The following is a 27832-nucleotide window of genomic DNA, read 5'->3' on the forward strand; positions in this document are numbered from 1 at the left end:
GCATAAAAACGAACCCATCGTGTATATTCTTGATCATACAGTTCGTTGAAAAGCCAGACATGGAAAAAAACGTTTTTCATCTGAAAAAAGTCAACCTCATTATTCATTCGCTCCTCGTTTCAACGCGTGTACATTTTTAGAATAAAAATAAATTGTATAAATTAAAAATTCACGCAGATTGAAAAATAAAACACCTCTAATCAAAATAACTCCAATATTTTCTCATCGCAATGACAAAAGTCTTAGAAACAGCGTGACCGAAGTTTTATAGACCATCTTTATATATACGAGGTATCAAAATTATAATGAAATAACATTTTTTAACAATTATGTAAAAACGTTTTTCAAAAAAAATCATCACTTCAGATACTTTTGAGCTTGACTGTATATCCTCGAATGGAAAATGTACGTACTACGTGAGTCATGAAGACGACAGTGGCGCTGTGAAAGGATAGTATATAGTATAGTATCCCCGATCCCGTAGTGGCGTTCTGGCGTTCCCGAATACACGAATCACGCAGTCGTCGCAGTCGATTGTTATTTCTCAAAGGGTACAGCTGGTACAGGCATATTGGGAGCGCGAGTGACCAAGGCGAAAGTCGAAGGAACAACAAACTGGGGGGGAAGAAGAAACACAAGAATAAAGAGAGGAGAATTAACGTGACGGAGATTAGAGCGAGGCATTGTTTTGATGGGACTGTGGAGGGATAAACGAGCGAGCTGGGAGCTCGGTTAAACAGTTTGCGAGGAATAGAAGTTCAGAGGAAAAAAGAACGAGCAAAAGGAGCATGGATAGAAATGGGTAGACGTGCCAACGGTAACGTGACAAACGAGCTGGTGGTCTTGCTGCCGGCGTCGGCCTTCGCAACGGAGGGTAGTACTGCTGGTAGATTATTTTCTAACATGGAGACCCGGAGTTCCCGCAGGACGAGATTACGCGGTTTCGTTGGTATTTGCATTATATTAGCGCTTGCAGGCATCGTTTACGTCGGTTACTTTTGTCCCGATCACGTGTGTGCTCTCACCAACCGCGATCTCAAGGAATCCGCGAGAATAAGCGAAGGCCTCGCAGCCGGTACATCCGGGCTTCTGAGCTCTGCCACCGTCCTCGAACTCGTCGACAAGAATTCACTCTCGATCATTCATCAGTCTACCAAAGTCTCCAATGTACAAGGAAGTCTCGGATACGACGACCTCTTTGCGAATGACACCTTCCAATTTGACATTAACGCTCACGATGTCATGGTTTTTCTTCACATACAAAAAACTGGTTAGTCTGCTAATATAGCACAATTTTTTTCGCATGCTATCAACATTCGTATTGTTGGAATGCGCACTAAAATTCTGTTTGAAATTACACAGTGGAATTTAAACGAAAAAAAAAAAACAAATGACTCGTGACATCATAGCTTAGGTCTATTATTAGACAAAATTTACATTTAGAACATGGTGTAGTACATCCACACCAGTTACACTAAACAAAATAGAAAATTATTTCACCACAACGTATTCTCAGTAAATGAAAATTAAAAATTTGTTAAATTCCAAATAAAAATACATGAGCTAATTATTAGATAACCACAAATTCTTGGCTCGCTTTCAAGGCAATCGTCAACTTTGGATACCATGACCCAAACAAAACATGTTACGTTGTTAGTAAATCTAGAATTTTTTTTATCCAAGTCTGGACAGTGAAAAGACCTCTTTTGTGTGGTTTTTTGTTGTAATAATATTCATGTTACCAAAAATAGCTAGCAATGCAAGTTGATTGTATTCTGCATAGGAGAGGGTTTGATAAACAAAATACTGTGTAAGGTGTGTAAGGTGCTGCACCATTGTCAATGTAAGCATTCTTATGTTCGAGTTAGCAATTGTTTAGGAATTTTAGTCCCGAACGATATGCATGAAGACAATTAAATTTTGCAATGATCAATCTTGCAAATAATCCATCATGGTTTCTATATTGTAATGATTCAAGAATTTTTTTTTTTTAATAAATGCAAAGTTCGCTGACAGTGGAGTTAGCGAGTGAGAGCTACCTCCCAAAATATTTTTTTTTTATAAAAACAAATACCTACAAAGTAATTTTGTTTCATAAATCAATCTGAGAATATTGTATCCCTCTCATATGCATGCTGAATATATTATGTCTACTTTAGGTAGAGATTGCAAACTTTATAGTATTGCAAGTGTTATGCACACTCCTTAATTAATATGACATGGGGAGTTATTGAAAATCCTGAATGTCTCAGAATTTATCTTTCCAATACTACACATTTGCATTTGTGAAAATTCATAACTCAACTGAATGTGATAAGAAACCGTTGACTTTGGAAAAGTGGAGTGAGCATATTCTCCATTCACTCTTCGAATTGTAATTACAAATTATGGAAATCCATGGGTGTGCTGGAAAAAAAGTTTGCTGCGGTGCTCTTTGATATTCTAATTAGTAGTAATTAATCAATTCGACGAGTTTATATTTTGCTGATATCTGCATCAAAAGCGCGGTAAAAAACATTTTTTAAACAAATGGGAAAATAACTAAAGAAGAAAAGTATTTTCTTTACAGTTTAACAAAATATTCTAAAACCATTGATGCTCTCCTGTTTTTCATTTTTTTTTTTTATGATTATCTTTTCTTTTGCTATTTTATCCAATTCTTTTTCACCCCATTATTGATCCTGTGGTAAAACCGTGTATAAGAACTTGGCACAACGGTTTTATACAATAATCTAACAATGTAAAATAACCATCGCTGTCTGCCCTTCTTGCTTTGTTTTTGCTTTTCTGTTTTTTCCTTTCTGATAAACAGGAAACATATATTGCAGACTTATTGCGTTGCTCGTGTTTGAAAATTCCATTTTTGGTTGTCTTTTTTGAAAACACTTCTCAGGAGAAAATGAATGCGCATCAATTTTTGTCAAACTGAAAATGTAGATGTTCTACTTCCCATATTGAGTAGGCTTTTAAGAAAAGATTAATTCTCAAAAAAATCCAAATTTTTTCAAAAATATGTTTTGTGACAAATTTTATTGTAAACCGGAATTCACATAACAGTATATATTGAAAAAACAATGATATTGAAAAGATTAGAAAAAATGGAGTAAATCTCAATTTTAAAATAAGAAATAACGAAAGTCAATAGTATTTTTTGAATTATTGAACTATATTAAAATTATCATGAGAATAATGTAATTTTCGGTAAAAATGTAAAAACGTTGATGAAATGTATGATTACAGGTGGTACACTGTTCGGCAAGCACTTAGTTCGTGATTTGGATCTCCAACGACCTTGCTCCTGTCAACGTAGGCGTAAACGTTGTTTCTGTTTTCGACCGAATCGTAACGAGAATTGGTTATTCTCACGATACTCGACAGGATGGAAATGTGGATTACACGCTGATTGGACAGAATTGACTGGATGCGTTGATTCTGAGCTCAATAAAATTGAAGGAGAAGAACCGAAAAGGCGATATTTTTACGTCACCATTATAAGAGATCCTGTAGCCCGATATTTGTCCGAATTCAGGCACGTTCAACGAGGTGCTACATGGCGAGGAGCCAGACACTGGTGTGGAGGTACTCAGGCCACAATTCCACAGTGCTATTCTGGCTCACACTGGAAAGGAGTTACTCTCGAAGAGGTAAGCCTACGACTTTTATGAACTGTGAATACTGTATGAATAAAAGATGTTGCAACTATAAAAAATGAGAGCCGTTGCTTTCCAATGATTTTTATAATCGGATGCAACTTTCCATAATTCATTTACAATGCTAAGATAATTTTTTTCTCAATAGTTTATGGACTGCCCGTATAATCTCGCAAGCAATCGTCAAACGAGAATGTTGGCCGATCTCACCCTCATTGGTTGCTACAATTCTTCCCTGACGAGTTCGGACAGAGATCATCTCATGTTAGCAAGCGCCAAAAACAATTTACAATTTCTGCCATTCTTCATGCTCACGGAGTACCAAAAAGTAAGTCGTTGAGTGTTGCATTTACGCGCGTCTTCGACGCCTCTTGTCCGCTGTTCAATATGCAGGAGCTCGAAAGTATGGACACCTCGTACAAGCGTGTAAATATTTATGAGAGCTCCTCCGCGCTTCTACCGTCTAAGAGCATCGAAAATGCGCACTTTTCCTCTCGCCCTCTTTCCTTCTCTTTATCTCTCCGCGCTTCCAGACTATCCATTGTTTATCGACGCGCAGGCATACTTTTCTTTTTCAACTCGTGTACCTTGGAGAAAATATCCATGGAAATTTATTGCTCGTGAAACTTATCGAGTTCGGTGAATTAGCTTTCTGGTCAAGACGTTTAGCTATGAATTTCCCATTGGGCGGAGGAAATTCAAGGCTCTTCAATCTCATTATGTACTAAATCTCAGAGAAACAAATTGACTGTCAGATATTTTTCTTTATTGCATAAAGTTAATTATACGTCCGTGGCGAGAACGCTATATTGCCAGCATCCCACGACTGATTTATCACGACTCTGTTTCTGTATTTTAAAAAAGAGAGAGAAAGAGCTTTGACAGGCTTGAAAATACCTTTGGTTCGAAAATGACTGGGATCTTTTGTAAAATCGATAATAAGGAGAATTCCGAGGAACGTTATAAATAACGGAAAGCTGTTAGTAAAGCATTCGTTTCGTTATTGATACTCAGCTTCTATTTTTGGATCCAGAAAAACAAGAGAATGAAAACCTGTCGTTCTGTTCCAATAGAAACAAAAGACAAAATATTTTTTCCATTATTTTGTCACTTTAATGACTTGATCACATCAAATACTTTTTTATTTCCGTAAGACTATATATGGAATTTGATGCAGGAGCATCAACCTTAACGATGATTTTATTCATGAAACTGGAAGCCATGTTGAAAAAGGAGAGCTATTGAGGTCACATATCTTGCTCGAGACTAAAATAGTACAGTTGAGGAAAAGTGAAAGGTGCGCTATGTCACACATCAGAGACCGAATGATCGCTTAATTTTAGGACGTCAATTATGAAAGATGCTTCTCAACGTGTCATTGGTCACTTAAAAACAATATTCCTACGAAATATTTATGACAATAAAAACATCCGGTAGATCCGATTCTCAGACATTTCTGGATCCTAGGAGAAAAATCCGATAATTATTAGTTTATACTGGTTGACACGAAAAACGCAAACAAATGATTTTCCATCACGCACGAGTCAAAGCTGCGCTTTTTAGTTACGTAAATTAGTCAGAATATTAAAAAATTTTTAAAATGAAACATAATGTATGAAAATAATTGTTCAATAGATATTTCTTGTGATTAGTGACCGAATGAACATTTTTTTTGGCAGATTGGGCAATACACGTTCGAGGAAACATTCGATATGCGTTTTGCGGTCGGTTTCGAACAACACAACGCGACACTGAGTGCAGCAACGATGGCGACCTTGAGTCCTGAACAATTGGAGCGAGTACAGCACTTGAACAGGTTGGACTTGGAGCTTTATGATTTTGCAAAAAATCTAATGTTCCAGAGGTTCCACAGACTGCGAGATCGGGATCTTCAATTTGAGCAACGATTTGAGCATCTCGGTGAGTTACCATCGCGTCAGAGTGCCATGGAATTCAATTGGGATTCCGTCATCGAGGATACGACCGATGGGAAGTGATGAGAAAACTTATTTTACGAGTTTTCACGTATATCAATCCCGTAACGTTGAGGCTCGCTGATTATTCTTCGTTTACGTTTTTTTCATACGAAGAAAGTGGAAATTACATTGAATACCGCGAGCGCGTGTCCACGACACGCCGTTGCCAGAGTCCGCGAACTTCCTCGTTACAAAAATAGCGCGACGTGTTACGCCTACTCGTTGGAACGCAATCGAAAGTTCACGACATGCTAATTTTTTGTCGTTCCAAAAAATTCAATACAAAACAAGCAAAATAACCAAAGAGACTTTCAACGTCAGAAGATATCGTTCGGTTCTCGGTTCTGTCGCAAAACAGCCATCCAAGCTATCCAGTATGAAAGTACTACGTGTATACTGTTGTACAATAATTTTATAACGCTCGTCGAAACCTTGCAACATATTAGCGTGAAACATATTCATTTTTTGTTCATTTTTCTTCCACTGTAAAAACGTTCTTCTGGTTTTCCGAGCACGTCGAAGGACAAATTCCATTCATTTTTACGAGATCTATTTTTTTTTTTAACGATTGTACGTAAATGCAATCGCTTTTCTTTCAGCTAGTCTTTCGTCAAATGTAACATGAAATCGGAGTTTGTTTTTTTCTCACATTTCGAGGAAGTAATAATCATACACCTTCATATACGAATGTATATAGATTATGGTCTGAAAAAGTTCTTCCGTATACACATACACAGCTTACATATCTTCGTTTCTAACGACAGCAGTTAGTGTAATTTATACGCGTAAGTTGAGTTTTTTTCGACGTCACATTAAATACAAGGGAAGAAAGAAAGAAAAGATAGAGAGAGAGAGAGAAGGGAGAGAGAGAAAGAAAAGTTAACTACAATTGAGACGTAATCGCGTTTCCTATGTATCCGCGACACTTTCGATTGACAGAGGCAGGACCTAGAAAAGAGTTCAATGGGATCATTGGTCAGAAACACGCACATACGAAAAACGTTTTATTCAAGAACAATACGTTACTTGTGAGAGTTTGCGGACTATTGCCCCTGTCATATCCAATCGATCTGCACTCAAGAATGATGGGAGAGAGCGTTGAATGAAGAGAGTAAGGGAGGGATGAATCTGAGCCTGAACGAAAACTCTATAACCAATCGAGAAAGCAAACGATAACGTAACGAAAAAACTCATCATAGTCGGAACGAAAATAAAGCTCGACAATAATTCTCCATAAAATATTGAAGATTGTGTGAATAATGAAAACGACTATTATTTTCTACATGAAATTTTTCAATCATTACTATTTCGAATCTTGCATTGCTTGCAATGCAAGAGAATTTCTACTCCTTTTCTTTTCGAATTCTCATTTGTATACTCCTCATAACATAAATCTTTAGAGAAATAAGATTTTTGGCTCGTAAAGTAAAATGTATCTAATTTAAAATCTTCTTCTTTTTATGGAGAATTTTTCTCTAGTGAAGCTGAGTTGAAAATAAGATGAATGCGATAGCAAAATTCCTTTCTCGTGCGGATATAAATTACAAAAATTACTGCCCGTCAGATCGTCAGTCGTCACATATCTTTGTTCGTGGGCAGCTATCTTGAATGAAAAAAAAGAAAAATATACAAAAAAACCAACGTTTTATAAGACGACCCCTAACTCATATCGATCTCTGTAGTTTTTAAGTGTTAATAGCGGGGAAACGTGTGTGTTCAATTGCCAATTGTCTCGGTGAACGCGATAAACTTTCGTGTTTAAAATCACACTCGGATATAACAATCAATTATTTTTACGAAATATTTAAAAATTCGCGTTTTTTTATGACGAGACTGTTGACATGATTTCTGTGTTATTATCAAACTTGTATCATACTTTTTTCTGCTTCCTCTCTCTCCTGCCACGGTCTTTGTCATTAAAAACACGCATTTTAGTCGTATATAAATCGTGTTTTAATACATATATAAATATATCAATATATTATACACTGAGAGGCAAAGATGAGTGAATTTTAATAGAACCAGCGATGATTTTCACTCGTTATTTATGGCGAAATATTGAAAGTAGTCGGATTAAAGAATTCGACACCGTGTGTCTCGAAAATAAATAGTAAATATCGTAGAGTAGACGTGAATTTAGCTTATACGCGACAAGTCCACTGCAGCTAAGTCAAAGCACTGATGCTGTCGAATCGATTACGCATTCGCACTTTGCTCTATTTCATTATTCTTCATCGTTTCATTCGCAAATTTATTTCATCGCGTTCAATCATATTGTAAATAATTATCGAGAGCAAATATTTTTCATGGATGATTTTTTTGAATTATTTTACAACGTAATATTATTCGATTTAGTAATAAAGTTCGAAATATAAAAAGATTCGTAATTAGCTGGCTCGTGCGCAAATAATATTAGAGAGGATGATGTTCATCTGCCATACAGAGATCCTCTCACGATGAATGAACGAACGTCAGTAGAGGCAACAATTTTGAAAGTATTTGAAGAACAGGTTTCTTGGTTAGTTATTAATGTTGCGATACTTCCTAACTTTGTTTATCGCAAATAACGATGAAACGAAATAAATAAAAAAAAGTTGTGAAATCTCATATTGATTCTTTTTGAGACATTTTATTATGATCGAAGTATATTATTCGAGGGTGCGTGCATTTTTCATATCATTCGATTAAATTTATTGGAGATTCGCTTTATTCCGATAAGTCAGAGATAAATAACGTTCAATGCATAACAGTTATTAAGCTTATCGTACTATGATAAAAAAATAACGAAATAGTCGATGCGTATTATTTTTTTTTCTCCGTCATAACAGAGATGCTCATTAACGTCGTCTCGAGAAATATCACGTACGGAATTGCGAATGCTGATTTGTTAATGTGGCAGTATTTTCGATTTGATATCGACGTGAAACTGTTTTTTTCTTTATACGAAAGAATTTTACATTTATTAGCATCAAACAATACAATTTTAAGTGGCACGCCCCTGTCAGTAATATTTCTGCAACGTGTACATACAAATATGAATATTAATCACAATCGGAAGGAAAATTATTGGCTATGATTATGAAATTGGGAGGAAAAATGAAGTATTCGTGGTTTTTACCGATAAAGAAAATCCATTAGTGGGAGTTCAGAATCTGTCGATCACTGTGCTTGAAGAACTTTTATTTTGAGTATTAGCAATTGTTACTTAGTTCTTCAAATACTTGAATGAAATAAAAGTGAAAAAAATCGAATCTTGAATTAATTTTTTGGTGTTTTTTCTTGTTGTATGAATGGATACTGTTTCGAGTTGAAGGATTCCTTAGACCGGAGTCGAAAAACTTCTTAGTATGCTATACGATTAAACGTAAATACCAAATTTTTATCGGATCATTGACTTTAATGAAAGATAATATAACATAGTATCCTCACTCGACGAAGTTAACAGTGATATATAGTAATATAAAACGTCCTCTGCAGGTGCATGCTAAATTTACCGACAAACACATATACAAACTCAAGACGAACGCGCAAAAAAATCATCGACTGTTTTGCCATTTTAATGTTTATACGTAGAATAATTATTCCATATAATGTTGGAGCGAATGAAAATTTAGAAGAGAGCAATGAAACGTACGATCACAGTAAAGCTCTCATAGATTTAATAATCAATGGTTAATATAGTATTGAACAACATGAACATGTCAAGTGCAATAAGACTCGACACGATGGGTTACCACAATAATTATCTCATATCATCCAGTCATGAAACGTAATGTATTGTAATATATACCGAAGTTAGAAAATCTGGAATTTCACGCACGATCGATCAAAAAATGGTTCTTGTAATTACAGAATTGAGACCAAAACTCAGCTGTTATTGTTAACTTGGAAAAAAATCGTCTGCCATTCGATTGTGATTTGTGAAAAATCGAGTTTTTTTTTCCAAACGCGTGGCCTACGGTATTTTCATTGTCAGATGTCAGTTTCGCACGGGTTTTTTTATTCGTATATTAAAATGATCCTTACGTCACCTTGTTTTGCGATAAAACGCAGATTCCCAATGCAGTTGATGTTGAAACAAGAGGAATTCGAAACAAAAATTGAAACGACAATAGATTTATTCCCAGCAATAATAAGAAAAAGGAAAAATGGTGAAGTCCTAAAAATTCTACTGTATGGAGTAAATTTTTCATACACGTGATCGGAGCTTTCGTAGGTCACTTTGATAAGACGATAATGAATCAGTGAGTACATGCAGGAATATCCATTTTTAAATCCATGCTTCGAAATGCTCTGGCACGGAGGAATGGTTTTAATTGATTGAAAAAAAAATCAATTAATTCATTGAATCAGGTCGTTCGATAAGTCATCAGGCATGATAGGTAAAATAGAAGAAAAAAACTAGATTTTGTAGGTTTAACAGTGACACGTTCATAATGATAACTTTAAGGACCAAAGATACACTTCGTTTCAACGAGCACTTGTACAGCTTGCTGCATGAAAAAAATGCTTACGTGCAAAGTATGTTTGTTTCGTTTCACCAATTATTTTCCTGCGGCATCGTCTTTGAACAAAGGGAATCCTAAGCATCGTCAATTTTTTCGAAAGCTTTTCGTCTCTCGCGGCATGTAGTGAAGTAGTTAAAAAACCAATTATTTTTTGACACGTTTGCCATCGAAATTATTCTTCAAAACGTTTGCTATGAAAATTCTGACATTAGTTTAAAACACTCATTTTCGTCATCATCATCATCAATTTTCATAAAGTGACATACTTTATGAGTTCCAATAAAAATTTTCTTTTTTTTTTTTATCAAAACGAGACAAAAATTGTAAATTTGTGCGGTTTTTACTTAAGAGAAATTTGATATTTAGTACAGGAAAGATTCCCCCACGTAACGACAATTACGACCAATCGGCTACAGAAATTTTTCAAATGTGTTTAACAAAAATTTATCTCTCTTTGAAACAAAATTATTTATCTACACTTCCAATTACGAAAATCCGAAAAACTCACTTTCTCGTTTTCCTCTGCAATTCTGGAGCCGATTGATCGAGCCGAAGAGATTTTTCATCGTACTCAGTTCCAGAATTAATCCCGATAAAAAAAGCGCTTTGATTTATCAGGGTGCGAAACGAATGCTAAGATTGAAAATAAATGAACAATTCAGCGATGAGTCTTGACGTTGTAGCGCCCTTTTTTATACACAGACACGCGTACACACAAATATTTTATAAAAATACATCTATATATAAATATATAGATATATTCACAAATATATATAAAAATGTTGTTGATTATTTGGATAACTATTGATTGTACAGTTGATTGAAAAACGAGAGAAAAAAAACATGATTAAATAAATGAAAAGCAAAAGAAACGAAACTAAACGCGATGCGGACCGGCTGGTAGCCGTGTTTCGAAGCCCATTATATAAATTAGCTTTAAATGTCTAATCGTGGACGAATTTTTTTTATTATGTCGAACGAGTCATACAGAAAAAAGATTTCTCAACGAACCAGCCATGACGCTAGCCTAGTTAAGCGAACGAGATTGGCCTAATGCCTCTTCGGTACCTTGCTTAAGCCAGTGTACATATTATACCATTAGCGCAATAAGTTAATCATTATAAATAAATAATTGAGATATATTACGGAAGTGAACAGCGAACAAAATGCATATGTCATGTGTATGTACATCACAACAGTGTTGTATAGACAGTAGTCTGATAACTATGGAACACACACACACACACACTCACACACCTATGTAGCGTATATACACACACATGTATTTAAGATTAGAAATTCATCGCATATATACATACAAATATAAATATATATATATATATATATATATATATATGTATAAGAAAAAATATGCAGTTATTGTAATATAAATGGAAACAGAGTTGTACTGATCCTTCGTAATAATGATTGTGTAAAACTTTTAATAAAACCTGAGAATTCTCGATAAGTTACAGTTTATGTTCTTTCTCCACTAAACATAGAGAGGGTATGCAATGATGTATTTGGGCGTCGCGTTTCATTAGAGTAACTATTCAACAACGGAAAAATATTTTCGCAGTTTTTTTTCATTCGATTGTTCAAAATACAGACTGTCTTTATGAACATTTTTTTGATGAAGATTTATGGATAAGAACCTTTCCATTTCGAGATAGCATTGAAATCTGGAAGCGAAAATTGGATTGGAGTAACCCGAAAAAAAATGGGATGGTTTTTTGTGTTTTTATGTACGGTTATTTAAAAAATCGAATTTCGCAAACGCTTTCTTCCCCCCACTGTAGATGATGGAAATAAAGAAAGGGTATAACAAATGACTTGTTTTAGTGAACTCTGGAGAGAATCAAAATGTAATGGATGGAGATACACACAATCCATGAATTGTACCGTAAATTCTTATTTATTTGTTTCATTTCTCAACGTCTAAATATATCTCTATGTGTGTAAGAATTCTATTATGTCAACAATGGAATCTTGCCCGCATACTCCGCGGCGTTCACACTCGGTGAATCTAATTTATGGTTTTGTTGTATCGTTTTTTTCCTTTTTTTTCTCGAATATGAATTTTGATGGTCGTCAATGTCCGTTTCGATAACTGGATAATTGCCGTAGAATCGTTATACGAAATTTGTTAGAGCAATGATTGCTCTACCATTATTTTTTCAAAGCCTGCTGGTGGCGGATGTGTAAAATCTTGAAGTATTAAATCCAATATGGCTCCATCATCCACTGAAATGAAGAGAAAGTAGGAATTTAGTTTTTGTTACGTTTTATACCCAATTTCCACTGAGTTTAGTTGGGTTTCTTTCAGAAAATCATGTTCCTTTCTCATAATTCAATTGTATTTAAATCACTTGCTCTAAAACGTTTTACATTTGGTAAGCAAAATAACTTTTTTTGGCAGTAAACAAAAAAGATGATTGTTTAAATATATAAGTAACCATGTATAAATATATACAAACCATAGAGTACTGGATATACAGTGCCCTTGATACCCATCAACGGTGCATCCAAAGACTTTCCGTTTATGTAAAAATTCAGTTCAATGTGATCGTAAGAAACTCCCTGGAAACCGAAATACAAAAAAAATCAAATAGAATTCCACAGAAAGTTTGCATTTGTTAAAGACCAGTTAGTATATTTTCAAATCACTCAATTTCTTATCTATATGAAAATTGACAACACTCACAATGATGTCCCCTTCCTGAGCCAAATTCTGAAGCTTGTGGAGTTCTTGCTGATTATGCCTGACTATACCGTCCGAGTTGAGAGCCCAACTTTCCGCATCCATTCCACCAATAGCATTATTCAAGTCACTCGCCCGAGTTGCTAAGCCAACACCCCATATGCCATCTTGACGTATTTTTACCTCAAAATAGCTCTTACTTTGTGCTAGCGGTACATTCGTTAAGGCCCCACCTTGACCGCATACTCTCGAACCATTCATGACGATTACAACCTCATGACCTAATAAATGTTTTATTTACATTTCTTTAGGGTTTAAGATTTTAATTCAAATCGTTCAAACTAAGATTCAACATTTATTTGTACCTTAATATTGATAATGCTTACTCCCATTCAAGCATGAAAATTTGAGCTAAGCAACACAAGCTACTTCTACATTTTTGCAATAAATGCTCAAGCTCGTTTCAAGTCACTTATAGAAATTCAAATAAAACAAAATTCATAAGTAAATGCAAGTAATGTGAAATTCTTTGTTACTATCAATCATTCCTAATATATTCCATTTATACCTGCATTTTTATAAATACTTTTATTATTGATTGAAATTAATTATTGACCATAGCATTTTTCATAACAATATTTATTGAAACATTGTTTAGAAATATTTGTGCGGAGATGAAAGAAATGTGAGCTCAGCACACAAAGAATGAAAAAAATATCAATTGTGCGTTGGTTGAAATTTCCAAAAAGTTAATTCTCTGAATTATTTTCACAGTTTGGTTACTTTCTCAAACTTCTGGCATATTCTATTTTATTCTGAATGCTTTGTTTTTCAGAGAATGAAACAATTGATAATGGGGAATATTACAGTACAATTGTTGTGACGGTGTATTTGACAGTTCGAAAAGCACTGTGCTTTTAAACCACTTCGATCGAATAAGGTTATATACAAATCAAGTTGAACAGATGTAAACTGATTTTATGTTATATATGTTAACCGTATAAAAGCAGAAAGTCCATTACCCATGTGCGAAGTATCGAGGGCTATGGGATTTGGAACAACATGTTGTGAAGGAGTTGCTGTGAATCCTAGGCCATCGAAACAATTTCTCAAACAGCAAAACATCATAATCTTTGAGTTTTTTCGATCTCAAAATAATTCGTCGTTGCACACACAGAGTCGTGAAACGAACTACGATAACAGTGATTTTCAATGGATCATATCTAAACGACACTATTTTCAGGACACATCTTCTTGTCGACGTAAGTAAATAAATAACCGGGATATTCTAGTTTTGTAAGAATAGTACGGACATAGAAAATATAATCCGTGGTGGAACATTGACGCGGCACTTGGCGTCAATCGCGTATTATTTTTCTGGCCATGCGTACCAGGGGCACACGCGTGTGCGTGTTGGTGCAGCTGCGATCAGCATGGCTTCTTCTACACCCGCCAAATCCAATTCTGGAGCCATCGCAATTTGAATGATTGATTTTAGTTGAGAATGGAGTCATATCCACGTATGGAAGCTCTTATTTAGAGGTGCGTGGCATATTTTTTCGTTTATTATGTTACGGCACATCGCAATCGTGTTTATTACACGGAAGCGAAAACGCGACGTGAATGTTAGAAAACTTCATAACGAATTTCTTACGCCATTTGTCATCAAGGCTCGTATAATGGGAGCACTTTGTTTATTTGTTTACACTACTTCATTATTGAGATAGCATTGCGATAATAAGTATAAATTTGGTGCATCGGTCTGTCAACAAACCCACCATCCTGTCGTCAGAGAACGAATAATCTAGAATTTCTCTGTTTTTATCATTCTTGCATACACCCTTCCGCGTTTACACGTAACGAACCGATCCCATCACATTAACCCTACTTTCCCTTCCACTGTATTATTCTTGTGCCTAATCGCCTAGAGTAATATTCATAGTTACGCTTTTTGAATACGATATTGTATAACCTTTGGCCTAGTGCCAAGGGAAACTGGAATATTCGACCGATTTATTGGAGCCAGTTATATTTTTACTGCGTGTAGTTGCTTGGAGCCATCAGAAATTCAGGAAACAGCTTTTAACACAATAATTGAACAAGTTCAAAAGTTCAAGTGTATTAGCCTCGTTGATTGCACCATAATTGAAGAGATCGCAAAACTGTACACTAAATGCACGTTCATCGCGGTTGGTTCAGAACGCTTTTTCGCGTTTTATTTTCCGTTTATTCGGCTCCTACCGTATTTCAGTAGAAATAATAAAAAGTTTTTGATTCATTGGACAATCACAATAGAAATCACTTCTAAATTTATTTGAGAGGCTTAAGGGTCGGGTTAATTCCTCTAAAATTTCAAGCCACTCCACTCTTGACTCCTGAGAAAAATAAGAAAGCAGTCACCTAACCAAGTATTGGCTTGGCCAGAGACTTATTTAGTGAATCGTTAATTCTGAATACTGGATGAACATTTATCACTTTCGGTGAATAATTCGTTAATAAACTCTCAGATTAACCATTATTAGAAATTGGTTCAATTCGTGTAATTAAATCTTCAAAGTCTTTGTTAAATTGCGAACTACAGAATATCACGGACGTTGCTTTGAGTAGTGATTTAAAAATATTCAGACGAATTTCCCGGCAAAAATTTTCATTAATTCGAGTATATATACCGACTCGTTTGCTAGTAATTGGTATTGTAGAGGGGGGAGAAGGGAGGCTACCCAAACGAGCGGAAAACACCCTGAGGCCTTATCGATATCAGGCAATTGATAACCATACGTGCTCTGAGGCAGAACGGTGATTTCCGCTAAAACGCGCTGAAGTATTCGTGAATATTAAAATTGCACAATATTTTGGAGCAACGGTGTTGAGCCAAACCACAAATGTCTGCAGTAGAAATTTCCACATCGTCATACTTGCGTGACTGAGGATTTTTGAAGGAAAATTATGTAGGTCGATCAGATATTTAGATTTTTTGTACCAAAAATGGCTTTTATTTGTTTACAGTGTACGAGATGGTTTTTACACGCGGCTTGGATACAACATCTGAAACACAAAGTTGAAATAATGCATTAGTTATCTCTGTATAAAATTGAATATTATCGAGTTTTTTAATAGCAGATTCAATGGCATTGTCGAAATTCAATACCTCCGAAAATTTGTTTTAGCCTCAACAGTTTTGTAGTTTGAACGTATAAAAAGAAGGACGCAGAAATATTTTTTACACTTAGAATTATCATCAGTTTTTTCAATGATGCAGAAATTCAAGGTTTTATTATTGGCAAATTGTCTGGAAAGTAACTTTCTGTTGTTGTTTTAAGAATGCCAAATCTCATGAATGGCTAAATATAAAGAAGCTCAAAGGTGTTTGGATTGAAATTGTTATGTGGAACGTGAGTTTCATTTTGTCATAATTTCGATGTTCAAGAGCAAATATTAAACTTACAATTCTGATACGATGTCCCATGGCCTTAGCTGGTAAATTTCTCTTGAATTTCGCTCTTACGGAACCACTGGTACCATGCGAGCGAGTCACCTTTCCCCAGATTGCCCGAACCTTTGTCTTTTTCGTTGTTTTGCCGGGAACAGGGGTCTTGTTCTTTGCCTACAAGCATTATTGAATTTTAAATATACCGAGTTAAATGATACCAATTTGATTTACATTGGTAGTTATATTTTTATTTTCTATTGATTTTTCTTGAAAAACTTCATTTACATTTGGATCATTGGCTTTATGCTGGGCTTTTTGGAATCGTTTTATAAGACAACTACTGGTTGAACCCTTGCTATGGAAATTTGAGTCAAATTCATGTATCATAACTGTCAGAGAAAAGGTTCTGGTAAATATTTTTGTGGTTGTATAGAATGATTTTGGTGCACAATTACCTTGTAAACATAGACGCAGCGTTTGCCAACATAAAATTCTGAGTCTTGTTTCACTCTGGTGCCTTCAACTTTGAGAAGAGCGGTGTGTTCGTGTTGGTTACGGAGACCACGTTTGTAGCCAGTAAAGATAGCTTTGGCATAGAGACGTCCATGCCTTTTGAAAGGTCTCTTTTTAAGGGGAACCGGCTCGGTCGGTTTCTCCTTTGGTTTTTTGACCGCCTTGGTAGGCTTGGGTTTGGATGTCGGGGCCGAATCTGCCATTCCTTCAAAGACAAGGAAAGAAAACGTCAGTATTCGTATTTTTCACAAGACATCCAGATTTCATAGGTTATGTTCGAAACATCGAGACACGGCAGTAGTTTTTCGTAGGTTTTCCATAAGAACAAAAAAAACTTTGATTAATGATTCTTTCATCAGTAACATTGCTAATTGTTCAAACATTCAAAATAATAACGCTTAATAATTAGAAATTTTTCATTGATCATCTAACGAACAACACGATTTCACTGTCCGGAGACACCACTTGGTTATCCGTCAGAATCATCGGAAAAAACAACAAATCCACCATAAATTTTTTCTCCACAGTATAATTGAGAATATGTACTATTCGACTGTACTTTTATTTTTGATATTTTCTTATTAATATACGAAATATTCGTAATTTTATACCGCGATGTAGAAGTAACGAACGTACCGGATGTGTACCGCGGATTAAAAGAAGAAGGAAACTGCAACGCTTGCGGATAATGTGGTTCCCTCTGTCGGCGAATTCGTTCACTAGTTTCTTCCGTTTCTGAGCCTGAACAACTGAAGTTTACCGCGCAACTTGAATATTTCGAGCGCTCCGTTTTGTCAAATTTTTTTTTCCACTCTTTCAAAAATTTTCGTCGATCAAAAATTATTGTTACAAGACATTCTAGTCAAACTTGATACTCAAAATATTACTGATCAAAAAATGGACGAAATTTTTTCGGTCCAATTTGCATGGAATCATGTTTTTGAATATCTCCAATTGGAAACTTCATAAAACTCGTATTGCATTCATTATTCTCCAAATACTTCAGATCCAAAGAATATTTAAAAAAAATCAAGTTGACAGAAATGAAGCTTTTGAGAAAATTCATTGAACAATTTTCCCTTAATTATTTCAACAAGAGACTCGGTTTTTTAGCTTCTGTGCACAAATTGTTAGTTTTCAATTTTGAAATACTAATTCGTACATTTTCGAATAGTACGAATAACATTCTTTCAACTTTTTTTAAGAAAATCTTTTTTCAACATGAAAAATGAGATTTTCAACGTATAAATAAAATTTTTCATTCACGTAATAACTATCCCTAAAATTCTTTTTCTAATTTCATCGAACAAAGTTGAGATGAAACTGCACAAGTTTTTCAGGACTCTCAAAAGTATTGATCTTTAAGGAACTGTGCTTAATTCCCACTTACTCTAGATCACAATCATATTTCAATATAGATAGAACCCATCAACATGATTTTATTATAATTTAGCCTTGTACTCTAGCATTTTAAGGGTGCATCCAATCGAATAGAGGTTTTCAGGTTTACAGGTATCTTTATCAATGTTCGGTTAGATGGTTTCCCTTTGATCAGTGACGTCGAGTTCGGCAACTGCTAGAGTAAAATCCAATAATTTCATTAAACCCGAAAATTTTGCCGATGACGCATCAAAAGTGGATCGTCGCTCAGTTAACTGAAAGAGGATAATTCACTTTGGAGCGATACACTTTACATCGCCTTACGATTTTGCCTGGGTCGCTGTATTCGCGTACGTAAACGCTCCCACAAAGTACTGGGAGTGTAGAATATTCGGATTAATTAAAGGTGCACAGTTTTGAGAATTTCTGCAGAAATTATTCAACGATACTTTAGCAAATGAATTTTCCTTCGAAAGTCCTGCCCCGCCCTGAGATTTCTGCCCTATTTCGATTTGATTTTTCTCACCATTAATTATTTTCCCGAACATGTTCGAAGCTGTATCATTTTCCACGTTCTTTTGCCTCCTCTAATATCATTGGAATTTTTTGCTATTGACTTACCAAACATTGGTCGTCGAACTACCATTATTTTTCATAATTTAAGCGGGTCACCCCGCGTGGCAGCCGGATTTTGAAGGTTTTTTTCGCGATTTTTTTTCGGCGTGGAAAAAAAAGATGGACTTTTGAAATTTGAAGGGTTTATTTATTCGCATTTCAACTCCATGATAGAATTTTTTAACTCTGATACTACGTGTCTTTTTAACTCTGAAACTATGCGTCTCCATGGTCTCCACGATTCCGGGGGATCGGTCGATCTGAGATCGTAAAACCAAAGAGCGATTTGACTTGTAAAGCAGAAATATTAAAAATTGAAAGATTTTCGTTCAGGGGACACAGCCACTGTTTCACAAATCAAAAAGCTCTTTGGTTTTTTAATCTTTTAGTTTTACACCAACTCTACGCGAGATATTAGAACGAAAAAATTCTGTCACAGAGTTGGAGTACTAACAAATAAACCCTTAAAATTTTAAAAGTCCTTGTTTTTTTCCTCGCTGCAAAAAAATCGCGAAAAAACTGTAAAAAATTAGGCTGCCACACGGGGTGACCCCCTTAACGAAACTTTTGACTTTTCTCATTATTTTTCACAAAGTTTGGGAGGTTAAGTTTTCAGAAAAAGTGTCGGTAATGTTCGAACGAAATGAATTTCTGTTGGATCTGCGAATCGCACGGGATTGCATTCGATAAATTTTTTGGGTAGAACCGAGGTCGGTGAATAATTTAGAGTCACGCAGTAGTAATTCGAATCGCCAGGCTCGTCGGTTCGTTCGGTGTACATCGGTGGAGGTGTAGATTAAAAAAAAATTTATCCTCGATATCCCTTTCCAGGCCAATTCCAGAAGCAAATATTTTCGTTAGCCACGGTGCGCGAATGGGGGGCTTTTAGGTATGGAGTTGAGAGGGTTTTTTTGGGATTAGCGAGTGCAGCGCTCGTGCACCAACGTGGCTTTCGCCATCGCACCGACGGGGCTTAATTTGATGTGTGAGCACGCGCTAAATTGCAATAAACGCTTGTATCTAGATCGAGAGAGCTTCTCTTCCTGATCTGGGTCATCCAGACCGTTAAATCGCCAGGCCATGCACGTCCATCTGGATCGGGCAGCAAGTAAATACTGTACAATTTGCTATGTACGCGATAAAATGTAATATGTACTTGAAGCACATGCGAGGCTTTGACGAATGAGAATTGGACGATGGAGCAGGCTGTCCGACAACTTTATCGTCGATGTCATGGAAAAATTATAAGAGACAAATTTCTGATTATAAAATTACACGAAAACAAAGATCTTGAATGAAGTGTGATGGAGTGACTGGGGGATGAAAATCGAGCTAATTATAAGCGCTGCAGCGATGGTACGGCGTAACGAGTTCAGCTTATCGATCCTTGAGTACTTCTTCGAATATTCCCATTGCCTCGATTTTCCGCAATTTCATCGATATGAAGCGGCCTGGCGGGGATGAAAATCGCAGCCTGCCAGACCTCGAGCAAGCAGCACCGGTGGACAATCCTTTTGAACCCTACACTATTAGGTATCTTGCTTAAGAGGAGAGTCGTTTTCCTACCGATTTTTCCCACGCCCCATCACGTTATCGGCTCAATCATCGGCCCCAATCTCGAAGCTTTTCACGACTCATCCGATCTCAGCTCAAAGGAAATCGGGATCTTCGAGCGTCGGTATCGTCGCTGTTCGCCATCCCATTATATCGTTCCATTTACGAAGCCAGTTTAATTCGCTGATACAAATCCTTCGGTTCATTTAATTACTTCTCTTTCCTCCTTTTCTCGTAAACTTTCGACTTTGATTCAAAGCTCGTTCGATGATCTACTTTTTTTATCACCACGTTCAAACTACTGCCACGGTAATTTCACAGATTGACTCGTTCCGAAAGAGACCCAAGCAGATTTCGAAACAACGATCTCATGTTCAGTGCATTTCGAATTCTAGACTAAAAATCAAAGATTCAACGAATACTTTATTCACAAAAATACTCGCAAAAAAAAAAATAAACAAGAAAATCGTAATGAATAACTTTCTTTCATGAACCCGTTTGTGTTTTTACTGGAATCGATGATAAAAAATGTCTCGTTCTGGACTACGATCTTAATTCGCACTTTCCTGTTTTTTGTTCAAATTTCGAATAGTCGAAAAAAGTTCGTATCGTAAAGCTGACAAAAATAATTCCAAAAAAGCACCACGTTTTTCATGGGCTTCTCCTCAGTGAAAATGGCTCCTCAGGCTTGATTCCAATCGCTCGAGTTACCAAAGTGGGATATTTTTCGTCAGTCAAGTAGCCAAAGACACATTTTCTGTTCACCCATTTCAACTTTATGATTATAGATCAAATTTGGTATTTTTTCGAGAAACCGATATCGTGTACAAACAAATTGCAACTTTATAATCATACACTCGAATTACGATAGGGAATGGTGAATTGAAAAACATCCATGAGCGTGACGGATGATTTCATGACCGCAGTTACGATACTTTGTGTAATATTGTGCAAGATCCTATAAACTCTGATAAGGCGAAAGACTATCTCTCACAATCGTGTGTTCTATAAATCTGATGTTTGGACTCAATCAATATCTCGTATCCAATTTAATCTATAAATTCTTGTTCCAATTGAAGCCACAACTGCGAACCGAGGCTCGGAACTTATACGACATTTTCACAAATTGCTTTTTGCTTTTTATTTGTTGAGAAATATTGGTGATCGATATAATTGAGGAGAAAAGCTTTCGTTGAAATCAAATTTTAAAGGGTTCGTCTCATTGGTTATTTAGATAAACGTGTTTTAAATATGAAGAAAAATTCACAGGGACCATGCGTAAAAAATTGTCCATTTTTCCATAAAACGAAAGAACGATTCGCACGAAGTTTAAGAAAAAGTACACAATAATAATTAAGATCTGGGGAAAAAATTCGAGACGATTGTCTTACTAGTAATAAAGATGTATTACGTTAAAGACTGAAAGAAATTGGTAACGGGCACTCGTATAACCTCACATTTCCTTATTTCGGCAAAATTTGCTTGTTTCTTCTTGGCTTGGCCCATTCCTGTCATAACCTTCTGCCTTTTTATTAACCCTAGAACGCATGACTGGGGTGTGAGCACACCCCACGCGAACTTCAAACTACGCTCCCGTCCTAACAAGCGACATTATCGACTGATTATCGACGGATTTTTTTATATATAAATTCAATTGAAATTAGTTTTATCGTACATCATTCTTTTCGTTATAAAAAAACGAAGAAAATGGTGTAGGATAAAGTCAGTTTAGCATCGTAGGACCGGATTTATAAGCAGAAAAAGAGTGGGGTGCGTTCAAACCCCGGTCATGAGGTTGAGGATATGAAAAAAGGCACATGAGGTGTAGGGTTAATGAGTTTCGGTACAGGCGATTCAATGTTGCCATGCTAAACCATGCTAAAAACATAAAAAATTTCAAAAAGTTCAGAATTTTATAAAATTTGGCGAACATATTCTTTAGTGCCAAATTTGACAATACAAATTTTTTAAGATTTTTCTTCTATACACAGTTATCGAGTAATTTATCACTAAAGTTCACGTGTATACAAGCATAGCGTTTCCATATATTCCGGGCATAAGAAATCTGCTTCAATGCGTAATTACTCGATAACTAAGTAGAAGAAAATTTTGAAAAAAATTGTGTTTTCGCACTTGACGTTGAAGAACATTATCACCAAATTTCATCAATTTCTTAATATTTAGACTTCTGTACCGAAACTCCTTAACACTTCTTCTTCATCCATTTCCCGCTGTCTTTTCCCATGCCACTCTCTAATGCGATTTTTTACATAAAAAACTCTAGTATTTTAGCCAAGGATGAACAAAATTTGGGGTTCAGTCAGTAATGGATCCCCGTTCAATTAATCGCTTGTAATTTCATTCGCCAAAAAATGAGTTGAAAAAAATTATTCACAATTTCGTATTAATAACTCTGACATTAATTTAGAGTGATAATATCTTTGATTAAGAAGCAAAAATCGACCCAATTTAGACACCCTTAAAATACGATCCTGCGGGCATGTTCTACCTTAAACGTTTTTTTCCTCCCTCCAAACTTACTTTACCGATGAATGACACATTCGCTATGGTTTCACGTTGGCGATGCGTTGGAACTTATAAAATGGTGGATAACTCAACGTATCATTTCATCGAGGATGATAAAAATTTTCAAGAAAATTTTCTACTCTAAAAATTTGATAGTTGGTTGTGCAGAGGGAGAATTCCAGGGCCTCCGGGCACGGAGGACCTGCATACGAGAAGAGTAAGAGCGGCGTATCCTTTGAGGTTTGTTGAGGAGATAACCTCGTCGAATGTGCGCACGTATATACTAACGTGTGTACCGAGCAGTTCGAGTTTCCAGAGAAACGTCGAAGGTTTCGCTCAGTTTCCCTCTCGCTCGCTCTTTCTCTTATTGCATGTCCATTTCCATTCGTAGCAATTGTACCGTTAATCGATCGGTTATTTGAGTGACGATGGGCTGAATATGCAAATTTGTCTGTCAATAACGAGCGACAAATCTGCATAGTGCTTTGGCGTTTAACGATTGACGATTCGACTCGAGCTGACGCTATTTTCGAACGCTATGTTTATCTCTAAAGTTTGACGGGGATCCTCTTTCGAGAGGATTCAGCAACAATGCTTCCATAACGAGAAGGTTTTATGAGCAACTCACGTCGGACGATGTTTTCATTACCTTGCGCTTTTCCAAAGATCGATTATTCCAAGTTTCCCGAATTTATGCACGCTCTATTTTATGACGTATTTTCCTTCATAAACCTGTTATCGATAAAGATAGAAATAAAATGCTTCCGCATGTTACTTTAGCCTTGGATTATGACGGCTGCGTAATCATTGATTCATCCGTAAACAGTGAAGCCCTGTTCTCCATTAGAACGAGTTCAACACTCAAGTACAATAGCAGTAGAGAATGTGATTATTCTGTGACGGAGCAATCAGAGTTATTGTCAAAAACCGCAACAAATTCAGTAAATAGTGAAACTCGCTTTGTTCGTTATTTACTAGGTAGTTAGGACGAATGGAAGCGATAAAAGAGAATTGCCAGTAATTTAGTTCGGTTGTGAATTCGCTGATTTTATTTTCTTTCACTTGGCCTTTTGCAACGGAGCGTGCAAAGGACGTCGGCCTTAGTCTATTGTGTCTTTTACTACTCCTGGGCACGGAATAAATATCGCAGGAGAGCCGCGCGGCAGAGATTCGTGGGTGTCGAGACGTATATGCAAATGAGCCAGCAGCAGGGCGAAAGAAGAAAGAAGAAAAAGAGGAAGAAAAAAAGAAGAGTTGAGTTAGGCCGCGGCGCAGCGGCGGCGGGGTCGAATGGTTAGCTGATTCCAACGAGCAACTTGATTAACTGCTTAACCGAGGCGAATTGATGGACCGAGAGGAGCGTGCGGGCCCGCCGGGTGAACGAGGAAGCGGTTGAGCTCTGCCGTACTCCAACAAAGTTTAACCAGTGTCCTGTTCATGCGGAGTTTCGTTGCGCCGCCAATACTCCGCGCCGCTATTCCCTCCTTACTTCGTTCGTTATCTCTCTTCTTTCGCTGCCGCACTTTCTCTCTCCCTCCCCATCTTTTGTTTCTTCCCTTGCTCGCGTTTCAGGAAAATTTCACTCCGCTCTATTGGAACAGACTCGCTATCATCCTCTTGACGCTCTGGGGACCTTCGCTGCCCTGAATCGACGCCCAAGCTCGTTATCGGATTAACCGAACTTAGTAAACTCGATATAAGGTTGGGCCTGTGTTACCCGAGTACTAACCGTAAGCGACATGAATAATCCGTACCCCAACCATTGACATTTTCACCGTGACCTAAGCGTGCACCAATTTTTCGAGCTCCCAATCCCCATTTTTAGCATTTTCGGGCTGCTCTGTTTTCGCTATTTTGCTCTATCGGAAATTATCCGAATCGTTTTGTCCCCGTGGCAACCTTTCTCAGATGAGGCGGGTGGGGCTCAATATGTCGAATAACTGAATTGTAGAATGGTCGATATTTCGAAATTTTTAAAGTTGTGATATCAGTTTGGAGAAAAATAAGTAATTCGAAATTCTTATTCCCGATCGACTGATCGACTATTCAGCAGATTGCGTGTTTAATCAAAAATTTCTTCTTTGAATTCTCGTATTTATTCGAAAATATATATTTCCAAAGTTTTCATTTCGAATGCAACAGACCATCTGAATGTCAAAAGTTCATATTTTCGAATTCAAAATGGAGAGTAATTGTTTTACAGACAGACCAGAATATAGAGTAGCAAAAAATCGAAAGTGAATTTTTCGAGTCTATAAAACTTAGATATGCAGAATAGCGATGGCTTGAAAAGGCGAAAGTCAAAATGGCGACCGTAGTAATTTATGAATCGAAAGAGTGATAGTCGAATTTTCGAAAAATCGATATTTTAGTCATCGTCCTATGGGCGATTGTTACATTCTATTTTCGATATAAACGTCCTTCGAACCTTGCAGTTTCTGCTTTATTTATGTTCGGCATTCAAAGCTCTACTCGAATCTACCTGTCTCCATATTATCATTCGAAGTTTATAAACTCGAGATTTTAGCTGTTCGAAATTTTAGTCATTCCAACATTTGATCCCCGCCCGATGAGGCTTGTAGCTGCTTCGATTTAGGATAGCTCGCTGGGAAACAACCGTACGGACTTACCGCAAGCTCAACCCACTTGGAACCCCCTTTGACCGTCCTTTCGACTGTTTCATAGTTCACCCCCCACATCCGTTATCCGATGTGTGTACCATCCCCCCGCCCGTTCCGCTTCGCTATCCATAACCCCCTTTTACTCCATCGAGAAAAAGGATCGGTTCGCTTCCTCGCCAGATACCATTGAAACCGACGCGAGCTTATTGTGAATGGATTTAAATTCCATTGAACTGGAATCGCTTGCTAGTTGAATCAATTAAACGTGCTGCCTCCTGCTCGCTTCTTCCGGATGTGATTTTCAAAGGAAGGATATTCCGACTCGGTTCTTCAAAAGTCCCAACAAGCATAGTATCCGGCTCGTTCAATAGTCCCATTTTCATTAATCATCGCTAACCAGAGTCCAGAGAGTTATTATCGAACATTATCGTATGAGAATGGTTTGTTGAAGATCGGTCGAATGATGTTTCGGCTAACAAAATTTACCATTCAATCAAGTTATATACAGAATAGCTAATGCCGAAGGTAGCGTTGAAGTTCAACGGAGAAGCTTGAATTACTCGGAGCATTTTCAACTGTTGAAAGTAAAATAATCGCCGAAATGCGGAGGCCGGAATAAGCGGAATTGCCTGGACAACGATAGAGGTTCATTTATTACCGTAATTTTTTTTACGACATGAGGATTTTGTAGGTTCGCGTTGAAAAAGAGTAGCCGCGTGGACCCTTTCGGGTGGGAGAGTTATCGTCGACATTAATAAGCTCGAAACAAGGGGTTGATCTCACGAGTAGCGAACCGCCGGCCTTAGCGAGCGTTGGCATCTTTTGTTATTGGTTCCTGCCTCGGCTCGCCGCTGATCGTACTTTTTATGGGGGTATTACACGCTCTATGAGCCACATCATTCTGCCAAGTGAGAACGCATAAACTTTTTTGTACGATTGATAAAAAGCTTTTTTGGTTAATGTGAGATGGGAGAACTTTTCGATGGATCTCGAATGTTCTTTGGCCAAGAATTTCCGATATTCGCGCCATGAGGCTTGACCTCATTTGACCGTGCTCTTTCACCTACTGGCGAACCACTTTTTGCCCAGTGTGTTGGGACGTTGGAAAACGGGAAGTGACGCTTCTGCTGGTCAAGCACAGGATGAAAGGAAACGTCAAGTGCCCTCTTGCTCGAGTATTACTTCAAACTTGACATTCGAGTAATAATCGTCGTCTAAAAATTGGATCACACATAAGTTCTGAAGCTTGGCAAAATTTTTTCGGCTATTTCAGTTATTCGGAGGTCCAATGGCTTCTGCGGTTCCGCGAGGATGCGAATAAAACACTCAAGTACGTACAGCCAGAGACTGAAGAATCGATCTTATCCTATGCGAACACTTTAAGGTAGATCATGCCCATTATGGGTGTCTAAATTGGGTCGATTTTTGCTTCTTAATCAAAGATATTATCACTCTAAATTAATGTCAGAGTTATTAATACGAAATTGTGAATAATTTTTTTCAACTCATTTTTTGGCGAATGAAATTACAAGCCATTAATTAAACGGGGATCCATCACTGACTGCGAATCCCAAATTTTATTCGTCCTTGGCTCAAATACTATAGTTTTTTTATGTAAAAAATCGCATTAGAGAGTGGTATGGGAAAACACAACGGGAAATGGATCAAGGAAAGTGTGTTCAAGAAGAAACAAAATGCCGAAATAAACAAATGTGAGTGCCGTTACCAATTTCGTTCAATCTTCAACGTAATATAACTTTATTACTAGTAAGGCAATCGTCTTGAATTTTTTCCCCGACCTTCATTATATGTTTCATTGTTATTGTATACTTTTTTTTAAACGTCGTAAGAAGCGCTCATTCGTTATATGGAAAGATAAACGATTTTTTACGCAAAGTCCCTATACCCCGATTTTTCTTCATATTTAAACACGTTTATCTAAGTAATCAATAAGACGAATCCTTTAAAATTTGATATGGGTGTCAGTCGACTACCCATTGAAATTCTGTAAATTTCAAGACTTTTTTAAGAAAATCGTTTTGTGCATGAACTATCTTAAGGAGTTTCGGTAAAGAAGTCTAAATATTAAGAAAATTGATGAAATTTGGTGATAATGTTCTTCAACATCAAGTACGAAAACACAAATTTTTTCAAAATTTTCTTCTACTTAGTTATCGAGTAATTACGCATTAAAGCAGATTTCTTATGCCCGGAATGTATACCTATATATATGGAAACGCTGTGCTTATACCCGTGAACTTTAGTGATCAATTACTCGATAACTGTGTAGAAGAAAAATCTTAAAAAATTTGTGGTGTCAAATTTGGCATACTAAAGAATATGTTCAGCAAATTTTAT

The 27832-nt window shown here is 36.7% G+C and overlaps 4 protein-coding genes across 5 annotated transcripts in view; 2 read left to right on the plus strand and 2 right to left on the minus strand.

Annotated features, from left to right (window-relative positions):
- Window positions 1–479: 479 nt before the first annotated feature.
- Hs6st (heparan sulfate 6-O-sulfotransferase) lies at window positions 480–11602 on the plus strand. The gene is made up of 4 exons (XM_043417441.1): window positions 480–1270; window positions 3241–3644; window positions 3799–3978; window positions 5330–11602. The coding sequence occupies exons 1-4, from the start codon at window positions 799–801 to the stop codon at window positions 5645–5647; spliced, it is 1374 nt and encodes a 457-aa protein (XP_043273376.1). The 5' UTR covers window positions 480–798; the 3' UTR covers window positions 5648–11602.
- LOC122409707 (SPRY domain-containing protein 7) lies at window positions 11083–13991 on the minus strand. The gene is made up of 4 exons (XM_043417456.1): window positions 13858–13991; window positions 12839–13116; window positions 12612–12714; window positions 11083–12378 (listed from the first exon to the last, which is right to left on the minus strand). The coding sequence occupies exons 1-4, from the start codon at window positions 13961–13963 to the stop codon at window positions 12281–12283; spliced, it is 585 nt and encodes a 194-aa protein (XP_043273391.1). The 5' UTR covers window positions 13964–13991; the 3' UTR covers window positions 11083–12280.
- A 12-nt stretch (window positions 13992–14003) lies between these two features.
- LOC122409698 (neuroligin-4, X-linked-like) overlaps window positions 14004–27832 on the plus strand; it is a 103061-nt gene continuing 89232 nt past the window's right edge. The window contains exons 1-2 of the mRNA XM_043417431.1: window positions 14004–14097; window positions 14230–14377. The gene's annotated coding sequence lies outside the window, so the exon portion shown is untranslated. The remainder of the gene's footprint in view (window positions 14098–14229; window positions 14378–27832) is intronic.
- RpL35A (ribosomal protein L35A) lies at window positions 15800–17437 on the minus strand. 2 transcript variants are annotated; one of them, XM_043417459.1, is made up of 4 exons: window positions 17415–17437; window positions 16721–16983; window positions 16281–16439; window positions 15800–15880 (listed from the first exon to the last, which is right to left on the minus strand). In XM_043417459.1, exons 2-4 carry the CDS (start codon window positions 16979–16981, stop codon window positions 15857–15859), a joined length of 444 nt encoding a protein of 147 aa, XP_043273394.1. In that variant the 5' UTR covers window positions 16982–16983; window positions 17415–17437; the 3' UTR covers window positions 15800–15856. The 2 variants fall into 2 exon arrangements, with proteins under 2 accessions (XP_043273394.1, XP_043273393.1); XM_043417458.1 differs by lacking the exon at window positions 17415–17437 and adding an exon at window positions 17390–17413.

This window comes from Venturia canescens, chromosome 4 (genome assembly GCF_019457755.1).
Source record: "Venturia canescens isolate UGA chromosome 4, ASM1945775v1, whole genome shotgun sequence".
Classification (NCBI taxonomy): Eukaryota; Metazoa; Arthropoda; class Insecta; order Hymenoptera; family Ichneumonidae; genus Venturia; species Venturia canescens.